This window comes from Watersipora subatra, chromosome 9 (genome assembly GCF_963576615.1).
Source record: "Watersipora subatra chromosome 9, tzWatSuba1.1, whole genome shotgun sequence".
Lineage (NCBI taxonomy): Eukaryota > Metazoa > Bryozoa > Gymnolaemata > Cheilostomatida > Watersiporidae > Watersipora > Watersipora subatra.
In genome coordinates, this window is record NC_088716.1 from 40,340,823 (window position 1) to 40,352,144 (window position 11,322).

Below are 11,322 nucleotides of genomic sequence, written 5' to 3' on the forward strand. Positions count from 1 at the left end.
AAATAGATAAATAGATAAATAGATAAATAGATAGATAGAAAGATAGATAAGATAGATTAATAGATAGATAGAAAGATAGATAAGATAGATAGATAGATAGATAGACAGATATTAAATTTATTTACACCATTCAATGTCGTTTAAAGAAAATAAGACTATGAGACAAAAACACAAAAACAAAAAATAGTAAAGTAAATAGGTGTATTAAAAAAAGCTCTTGCATAATGCTGTTCTGCAACTTGAATTGACAAGGTGCTGGTGTCTGGTATAAGGTGTGGTATCCAGCAGATTATAGATGCAATTTGAATATTTTAAACAGCACATGTTAAAAAATGTTCAATTCATCAGCATTAAGGGCAAACAATAACTGGTCATAGCTATTCATACCAGGTAACACAACCCTGAAGTCACAGTTCAGTGAACACCGCCGATTTCTTTGCAATTATATATGCCATAATCACTTTTTCAGTTGATTTGGAGCAATTTAATACCAAACGAGTTTTATTGATTGTAATCTTGAAATATCTTGGCAATCAGGTCTCCTCAAACATAAAAACAACATTGCAAATAATAAAAAGATTTTAACACTTTCTGACAAACTCTACACAAATTTTGTGTAAGCTCATCTTTAAGTCTCGAAGGAAAAGCTCTTATAGGTTTTTTTCTCCTGCATCTGTTTTCGCCATTTTATAAGTTGCCACAATTCTGATATGGTAGTTAAATAAACTGGTGTGTTGAGTAAGCACTGTCTGCTTTCATCAACTATTTTAGCAGCACTGACAAAGAGAAACAATGCATAACTCAAATTTTTTGTGTTGTCAAAGCTGCAGTTGATCAGGGAAGAACAGCAATTTCAAATGCACCTTATAGAAGCAGCGGCTGCCAAGCTAATTTGGTCTTTCCTAGCTAATTTCTGGCACACAGATCCAATGTATATTATGTGAATGGAGCTTTATTAAATCAAACAACAGAAGTGTGTCATATTCTCTGTCCTTTCGTTAGAAGGTTTTTGACGTTTCAAAACATTTCACACATTGCTATAGATGTATCACAGTAATAATGTAACTACATCTATGAATCGCCAAAAAATAACAGTAAAAAACTAATATATCATTTATAGCAGCCTTTGTGATGCACCAACAATATTAAATTACATTGCTATATTTTTTGTTTACAGCTTATTTATTTATGAACAATCTGCAAAATTTTTAACAATTTATTAAAACTACTACTAATAGCCTGACATCTTACGGTGAGCAACTTTTTTTGACAAATCCATCGCTATAAATTTTGTTTTTTGTTGTGATGTACTTTTTTCGGGGTGAAGGCTTTTTACCAGAAGGGAAGCGGCTCTATGTTCTCTTTTCATGTCTTCTGACAGCCATTTATAATTTTTATAATTTGTTTCATAACCCAACTCTGCTATTGACTGAAACTTGAAATGTTTCGTCATATTGTGTTTGGTGATGGAGCTCGTGGCCTCAGTGACTGCCAATCTAAAACCTTCTGCATAGGCTATCTCCAGCGTTTTTTCTGTTAATCTTTTAGCTATCCCACGTTCTCTATACTCTGGGAGAATGCATATTATCTGTATTACCCATGCCTTCTTTACACTGAAATAGAAATAATATAGAGTCAGCATGACTTGAAACTATGCTGTCGTTTAAGTGTTTTGCCATCAGTTCATATGCTTCAATGTGCCAAGAGCACCAAGACAGTTTTCATTTTTAAAAGAATATGTAATTGATTAAATATTTTTCTGAGTTTATCTAGATCTCTTTAGTATATTTCCAAGTAATTCAATATTTTGTCTGCTACCTAGTCCACGCAATATCAAAAACTGTCATTGCAAATAGTCGTGTCCAATTAAATGCCCATATAACATGGACTTTTAGTAGTATTTAGTATATATTTATTATTGCTATTATTATTCCCCACTGTTTTAAATAGTAAATCACTTATGTATTAATATATCATCATATTATGTATATTGATTGAGTCACACAAAATGCAACTAACGTTAGAGCTACATATTTCATTGTTGTTCAAATAACCGGAGTTGTCATCCCAAGGTTGCTACCAAATAAGATAGCTTCTCAAAGAAATACACAGAAGTGCTAGCAATTAGCTATACTTTCTGTAGACAGTTTGGGCTTTAGGCACTTTTTAAAAGAAGACACCTTTTACAGTATAACTTGTTCTATTTTGTTAGATTGCAAAAAGAAGTCGTTTTACTACTGCAACAGGTGTAGACAACTAAGCCACTATGGTGAGCTCACACTCTTTGCTAATGCAATGGCAACTTCAATGTGAAATAAAGCAATCTCTTACAGCTGTGGGCTAAACAGAAAGGCTGATTCATATTGCGCTTAGCTGAAAGTCTTTGTTAGTCTTTTCTGATTGGATATGCCACCCAATAAGCTGTGCAAATTGAGTAACCTCATTATTAATGGAATACATTTATGATTAATTAATACAATACTATTCAAATTGTTTATTCATTCGGGCTGGTTCACACCATATTGCAGTGTCTCGGCATTGATGCTACAATATTTCGGTGATCATTGATGATAATAATGTTCACACTATCCCAAACCCATTTGTGGTTGCATCAGCATATAATCCTTGACGTGGTATTTTCATTTTTCCTTTTAATTTCTCGCGAAGAGGCTTCTATGTTTTTGCATGCTTGAATCAAATATTAGTTCTGCAGCAACTACCATGAACGGAAATAAACAAATCCCGCTATCTGTGACTATGCATTACTGTCACTAAAATGATTCACATTGTACAAGTCATTTTCGATGCTCGGCGACATATCCGGAAAGTTTGACAGCTGCAAACTTTTCCGAAGTGTCCGCGGTGCTTCGTCGATGCCATTGGTTCACGATTTACATATTTGACTATGTACGCCAAAAGTAAAACGCCAACATATAGCAATATAGTGTAAATCAGCCTTTGAGTACATGAGTTATGACTACCACTAATCTAAGTGAAGCCTGCAGCTGCTTTGCGCTCAGTTTAAAGAATCGTGTGTAAGCAGGCATATTCGCGATGTCATAAAAATTTTGATACTCATTTACAGCAGGATAACACACTCAATGTGAAATCTATGGTAGGCTTTAGTATAATCCTTTTTATTTTTATATAAAAATTCAGGTTTAAAAGCAGCTTTAAATTTGTTGAAAACTAACAGTTGCACAAAAACAGTACCAAAATAGGTATAGCATATTGTGTAAGGTTTTTAGGCTAAGTAAGCGCCCATGTGCACACTGCTAGAGCAAGGCTTTAGTGCTCAGTCTAAAGAAAGCATGATTGTGTCCACAAAACAGTACTACCTAATTGGACTATGACTGTAGATCAATACAAGTGTATTTTCCCTATTATTGTAAAAGTACAGTTGTCTACCGAAGGGATATGTTTGCAGCATATTGGTCAGGAAGCAAATCACATTTTGAGTTGCACATATAACCAAATCCGAAATTGTCTGCTCATGTTTTACTATTCTAGCAAATCACAGTTTGATTGGCGCATATACATGTAATCAAATTAGAAATTGTCTGCTCATGTTTTCAATACTCGAGTTAATCATCGTAACGAAGCTTGCAACATACATTTTGCTAGTCTGAATAGCAGTTGTAAAATTTTATGAAAGTAGTCTATGAATTTCTGTTGAGTCAACAGGCAAAGCCTAGATACAGTTTGTTTTTTGTAAGCAACATATTAATATGATTTGAATGAAAGTCAGTATATCTTATTAAAGCTGCATTAAACATTGTGTAAAGAGTTTAAGGTTCAAGAATCAGAAGCAGAGATAGAACAGAAGCAGTGAATTTGAAAATCACTGTTTCTGCTTCTGAATCATTTGCATCACAATTTAGTGATGCAAATGATTCATTGTCACTGCTCCGATTTTGTTAAATCAAATTGACAGCATTCTTCTATTAGTTCTCTATACAAAGGTCATATCTATATTTAGCTATATAAATACATATATTTGACTAAAAATTAAACCTTGATTCAAAAACACCCAAATATTAGAATGACTGAGATCCACCTACCTTAAAAGAGGTGTGAAAACTATAAACTATAATTATAAACTGCTTTTAAATGAAAATGAAATAACCTTTGAACAGCATAGATATAGCTCATTTTGCTATTTGTGTATAAATATCAGGATATATGCATATATCAGAATATATGTATATATCAGAATATATGTATATATCAGGATATATGTATATATCATAATATATGCATATATCAGGATATATGCATATCAGGATATATGTACATGTATATATCATAATATATGCATATATCAGGATATATGCATATATCATGATATATGCCTATATGCATGTATCATGATACAGTCAAACATGGATAACTCGAACTTCACGGGACCGAGCAAAAGTGTTCGAATTATCAGAGCGTTCAAGTTATCAGAGCACTGTCACAAGTCCATGTATTTACTTATTTATTAGTAGATACATGTACATATGCAAACTATAATATAAATCAAAAACACAAATGGCTTGTTTTAAATTAAATGCTTCTAATGTATAGTTTAAAACGTTTTTATCAAAAAGTATAGAGATTTTTCTATCACTTGAGATTGGTTTGTTGTTTGAGGTGATGTTATTGCCAGGACGTTTTTTTAGATTGACATTGGCAAAACTTGATCGTTGTTGAAATGCTCAAAAGAAAAGACATCTTTTTCTTTTGAGCGTTTTACCCACGATCAATCTTGCCGATTTTTCTTGAAGTTTATGCCAAGATTACCTTACTTTACCTGGGATTCGTTAAGAGCAGCACTCCGAGGGGGCTCCGAGACAGTTCAATTAAAAGTTTTACGAGGTTTTACGGTACATTGTATATCACTCACGCTTTTTGAATGGATACTTATTGAATGTACACACCTATTCGGTGTTTAGGTCAAACGATGAATAGTTTTTTCAGCTAAGACAACGTATACGTTTAAATACAACAATTTTTAAGACGTTTTAAACATTCAACTATTCGTCACGGGCTAGCTGGGTCACGCACTCAAGGATTTTCGCCACGCACATACAAAACAACATGCTGTTTTTGTTTTGTATGCGCGTGGCAAAAATCCTTGCGCGCGTGACCCGGCAAGCCCGTGCTATTCATCGTATAGCAGTATAAATCAAATTTGACCAAACCTTTAGAAAAGTCGTTGACAAAAGTATTTTGCCGATGGTGGTAATAACAACGCTTATGAATTACGAAAAGATGAGGTTTACCTCTATGGCTTTGAATAAAGTGATTTTCTAAAGCGATAACAACCGTTTCGGTAGCCGTTGGGCAAAAAACAGTTCGAATTAACAGTGTTGAGTTCGAGTTATCTATAGCAATTTATCATTACGTGGGAATGGACCAAAGAAACCGTTTGAATTAACCATGTGTTCGAGCTATCCGTGGACGAGTTATCCATGTTTGACTGTATATGCATATATTAAGATATGTGTACATACATGTATTAGCCTGACATCTTTCACGACAAAATAAAAAATGTTTAAAACTGAACAGAAAATGTTTTTGTTTGCAAACTGCATGAGTTCTATTTTTTGAGATAAAAGGTGCCTACAATACCCGCAGTGTGAAGGAGAGAGTGTAGATTTTCAACTCACCCAAATATTCCGAACACGTTCACTTTAGAGCAAAGCTTGTTCAGAAATGCATCAACAGCTAGCAGTCTAGTGAGAACCTGTTCAGGAAATGAGCATTCTTTGAAGTTATACAAGTCTCTTTTGACGACTAGCTCCGGATGCGCTGCCTTTCCTTCTTTCGAGTAATCTTTCATTGAGTAGATAAATCCAATTATCTGTAAATACACAAATGGTGGCACTCGTGAATTTAATACTGACAAAGTAGTAAAATTCTTAAAAATGCATTGAAAAACATATTTAAAACAAGAGATTCAAGTAAGGTTATATAAATTCACTAAACAGCAAAGGACCTTTGTTAAGATTTCATGCTATAACATTTAAGTTTGCATTTTAATAATATGATACACAGTATTATAAGGCCTTTCTTAGGTTTATATTGTCTACTAGATGAATGCAGAGGTAATAAAAAAGTATTTGCGGGGAAAACTTATTTTTATTTAACATATTCAACATTTATCATTCTAATTTTTAAACTTTTTATCATGAGAAAATTTTTTTGTGCAGTTCAAATAAATTAAGAGAAAAAATAAACAATGAGTACATGAAAATGAGTTTATAATATAAAAAGGTTGCTGTTTTAGCAGCTCTTTTTCTTTACGTTTTAACGGACAACGCTGGGTACCTCTCGATACTGGTACACACGAAAAAATGAGATATCAGGCTTTCTTTCTCTGATACTTAGTTTGACCAGATAGAGAAAGAATGTAGTGACAATTCTTACTCCAGATGATACAATTGTCCGTGTGAAAAGCATTTAGCTTTCACCAATTTACCGAAACCGAAAATATGAGTGTGACGGCACATTTGGAGTTAGAACGGCACATTTGAAAATTACAAATAGAAAAATAGGTAATGATAAAAAACTAGCTTAAAAATAATTTCAAACAAATAACTATAGCAAAATGTAATATTAATTAATAATACTAAATAGAAATTTAGCTTTTGCAATTGCAAAAAGTGTATACAGTATGGGTTAAGAGCAACGGGAATGATAAGAATGGTTTACCCTTGATGTTACACACGCTTGTTAGTAGACTTGTGACTTGAAAGTCACAAAGTGCAAATTCAGTACAAAGGTGATTTTTTTTGCTATAACTGGATAGATGAGCGAAAGACGACAGACAAACATTGATATTTATATATAGATTCGATAGTTCAGTGTTAAGAGTAAAACAAACACAAAAATAACCCTATTGTTTTAGCAAAAACCAGAATTTTTGTCAACTATTATTTATTTTGAAAAGCAAGAATGTTTAGCTTTATTGCTTTATTCGATTTTCAAATATAAACTGCAGTTTTAAGATTATAGATCATTCTAATATGTCAGTTATTTTGTAAAAGTTCAACAAGAAACAATTATATATCAGTGCCTTAAAATAGTTCAATAACCTTATTAATTCAAGAATTTAATGTAACACATATATTTTGATTTAAATATATTTTCAATCAGATTAGTGTACAAGCAAAGGTTTTTTGACTGTTGATGGTTAATATTTATTTATAAAAATTTATTTTGTTGTGTTTGTTTGTTTATTTTTAACTATAATATAACTACAAAAAATAATATTAAAAGTGTTTCTCATAGTACAAAAGGACAAGGGAAATAGAAAAAAAATTCGCTCCGGGGAAGATGATGATGAGGTCCCTGTGCACAACAGCAAGGCTAATCAAGGCGCAGAACCTGAAAGTAGAGTCAGCAGAAGTCTGTCTAGTTTGTTTAGTCTAGTTGTCTAAGGTTCAGTTCATTTTTAAAAGAATTGGCATTCACAATTTTAGGCAGTGTAACGTAGTAGATTCCATAGCAATGACTCTTGATAATCCAAACAACATTGTTTGAAATATGAGTTTTGGTATTTAGTTTTGCACAGCTATGTTAAAAATTAAAGTTCATTTAAAGGGATTTATTTTACATTTAGATAAATACATACATGTAGTTTAGAAGTACTATAACCGCATGAAATAAAAATAGTGGAAATCAAATGAAATGGAATAATATAATGCAATAAAAAATAGGATACAAACTTCTAAAGCTAAAAATTAACCTTAGTGAATTCATTGAATTTTTTTTTTTCATCTGAAAGATATGTGTACATTTTTTGCGGAAGTCGATTTGCAAATCTTTTTTGACACAATGCAATGTTTGACAATTATCAATTTTAAAATGATTCTGTGTAATGCTGTAATATTGTCATAAAAAATAATATCTGCAAAGAAATTTTTTTTCTAATAATTTTTAGAAATAAAATTTATTAAAGTTTACTTGCAGTAACAAATCGTTAAGATTCTGGTACAATTGCACATCAAAGATTTAGTCTGTCAGCTTTTAGAAATGAGTTATCGTGCTTACTTATTAAAGTTTTTTGACTAAGATGCGCTCAAAACTTTGTTAACCGATGTATTGTTACTCTCCATATACAAAATCACATCGCTAAAAAATTTTAGCAAATTTTCGCAGGTTAAGATATAAAAGGCAATCATGCAAAAAGGTCCAAAACAGTTTGTGCCATTAAAATTGTTTTTTAGGCTAGAAAATTCTTCAAATATTTCTTTATAATTAAAACTAGGCCATTGATGTGAACTTGTGCTTTTTAAAAGCATAGCCAATTATTTTTACAAAAAATCAATACTCAATTATTAGCTTTTGCTCAAAGTTTATGATAAACAATCTACCTTTCAGATGAGCTCATTGACCAATCTTAATTGCCAACTGATATTACATGGGCAAACACGCTTGTCATTTTTAATTGAACCAGTTCAAACTTAATTTTAGTCCTCTCAAACAATTTTTACAAAATTTACCTTCTGATCAAGATATTGATAAAATCTTGCCCAATCATTGACTCTTGTTCTCATTTTGCTACACCTACCATCGTATGATTTTGTTTATAAACTTTCTGTTACTACAACCTTCAACTCACTATTCCGACTCTTTTGCAATAATATCAAATTACCCATTGTTAAAACACAACAACAACAAACACACAATTTTTAAATTTGTTCAACTCACCCAAGGATTCCCGATTTTGGTATTTTTGTTTGTTTTGGCATATAATGAATGATGTCACTTTATAACGATCACTGCTGCCAATAAAAAGTTATGCATACATACATACATACAGCGTTAATCAATGGTAAAATATTAACCAACTTCGTGTTTGTGATAAAGATTTTAACCTGGTCATCAGGAGCTCTAGCGACTACGATTGGAGTGTCATCATACAGCACTTGCCAGAGAAGCAAACGAGAAAGACTTTGTATACACTTTTCATCTAGCACAAAAATAGCTGCCGAGTTCATTGGCTCCGTCAACCAGAAGTTATTCCAGGGCCTCAGCAGTTGTCTCCACTTGGTTATCTTGGTTTCATCATTCCAAACCTGCCAAATACAATTGCGCAAACTGTCATTTTTATGGAGCAAGTTACAACAAACCACATGAATTAGTAATTATTGTGAACTTGCTTGTAAGCTGTCAAACTATGTTGCTATTTTGTACGAAAGCATATTTTTTCATTTTCATGCATTTTCTGGTTATCCCAGATAGTAAATAATTAAATTATTAGGTACATTACTAGACTACTCCTGGTGAGATGAAGCATGATTCATGCTAGTGCTCATTGTTTTAAAGGCTAAGTTATCAATACACGTTGGCAATTTTCTGCTCGTTATCATTATTAACAAACTGGATATCCCGCAGGTATTAATATCAAAAATGAAAACACCGCTTTCTCTCCAGAAAAAACAAGTTGAGGCATATAAATTTATAATACATGAACTTTACAATAATACTACATCATTTATGTAATTCTTTTTATGAATCTGGTAATCATAGTAATTAATTTAATAATAATAACTTAATAGTCGCTTCCACTATGTAAGAGTCTTCTAATCGTAGCACTTTCAAGTTTTCCAGACACCTTATGAGAATGATGAGTGCCGCGATGCCAAAATACAGTTCAGTCCAATGTATATCCATAAATTCCAAGTTATTCTGTGCCACTTTCAACAATATGTGACCAGACAGCAATTACTCTATCAAAGACTCCAAAAGGATACAATAAAACATTTTAGCATACATTAAATTCATTTTCTATAAAACTGACACTCAGTCATAGACTAGAGACAAAAAATATTTATAAAGGCCTAAGGCTATAGTTTTTTGCAATGCATTAAAACATGTGCTTATCCGCTGTTATGTAACATGGTGTAACATGGTGTAACATTGTTATGTAACATGGCATAACATGGTAAAATGTTATGTAACATGGTATTACATGGTGTACCATGGTGCAACATTGTGTAACATTCTTATGTAACGTGGTGTAACATGTGCTTATCCGCTGTTGTGTAACATGGTGTAAGATGGTTATGTAACATGGTGTAGCACAGTCAGAGCTAAAAACTACTAATAGTCTGATAAAATAAAGTATGCAAGTGAAATCAAGTATAACTCTTATAGGTACGGCTTCAAGGTTAGTTTACCAACTAGGCGTTTGCTAGTTGGATGGCTCTGTAGTGTTTCATCAACAACCAGGGTAAAACGTTTCTATGGTATCAAACACACACTAAGTACTAGTTTATCAAAGTGTATACAGTTTCTGTACACTTTGATATTACCTCAATTTTTACTCCACCAGGTTCAGTCTGCTGCTGGTCTGTCATGGAGGAAGCACTGAAACAAAATAATGGAGCGTTGTAAATCATATAGAATCTATCATATCAACTACAACAGAGTGAAATGTTTTACTATCACTGCACGCTAATCTTTGATTTGTAGCTCTATCTTTTCTCTCTGTCACCATTTTATGTTTTCAAAATATAATATAACATTACGCCTGCCAATTATTTGTCACTAGCATAAAAGTGATTAAGCATAAGTTTACAATTTGCTTCTGTAGAAATTGTTAGTAACAAACTCTGCAAGGCTCTCCATATCAAAAAAGAAGCACTCCTCTATTAATATTTAATAACACTAGAACTTCGGCAGCTTAATGTTCTGAGAGAGATCAGCAGGTGTAGTGTCAGTATGTACAATTATTCTACAGTACTAGGAGGTAGTCGATTGGCACAGGTCTTAAGAGTTTTGGTGTACCATGTTCAACACGACGAGTTCAAATCTCATAATTTATGATGTAATCTTTTTTTTCAGCCTACCACCACAGCTTCGAATAAAATAAACAAACACAGCTCGTATTATAGTAAAGACTAATACACTATCAGTCTTGTGCGCCATGAGAGATTGTCAAGTGTAATAACTATGTGCACAAATGTTCTCAGAGATGGAAAAGTGATCTGGTGGTGCATATGGTAGCATGCTTTGCAGAGAGTTTGAATATTTATTTCTGATTCTCATGCAGTGAAATCGTTTTTCCTGACGCTCGGACGCTTAAAAGTAAATATTAATGCAACTAACTAAGCAGGTTGATTCAGTTTATAGATGCGTTTCTCATCTGCATAGTTGTCCTTGTGTCGAAGCAGGCTTATAATCAGGTTGAGAACACTATCTAGTTATCAGCTGATCAAATCGGCAGTATTTAACATAAAAAACTTGGACATAAATGTGTTTGAATGTGTAAATTATGTCAGTTATTGCTATGCATAACATAAACATTTCCATAGTTTGTTCCGTTAA

At 32.6% G+C, this 11,322-nt stretch overlaps 1 protein-coding gene across 1 annotated transcript; it reads right to left on the reverse strand.

Moving 5' to 3' along the window:
* Nucleotides 1-1,138: 1,138 nt before the first annotated feature.
* LOC137404639 (uncharacterized) lies at nucleotides 1,139-10,361 on the reverse strand. Its single transcript, XM_068090866.1, has 4 exons — nucleotides 10,308-10,361; nucleotides 8,868-9,068; nucleotides 5,655-5,848; nucleotides 1,139-1,613 (listed from the first exon to the last, which is right to left on the reverse strand). The coding sequence occupies exons 1-4, from the start codon at nucleotides 10,350-10,352 to the stop codon at nucleotides 1,232-1,234; spliced, it is 822 nt and encodes a 273-aa protein (XP_067946967.1). The 5' UTR covers nucleotides 10,353-10,361; the 3' UTR covers nucleotides 1,139-1,231.
* Nucleotides 10,362-11,322: the final 961 nt, after the last annotated feature.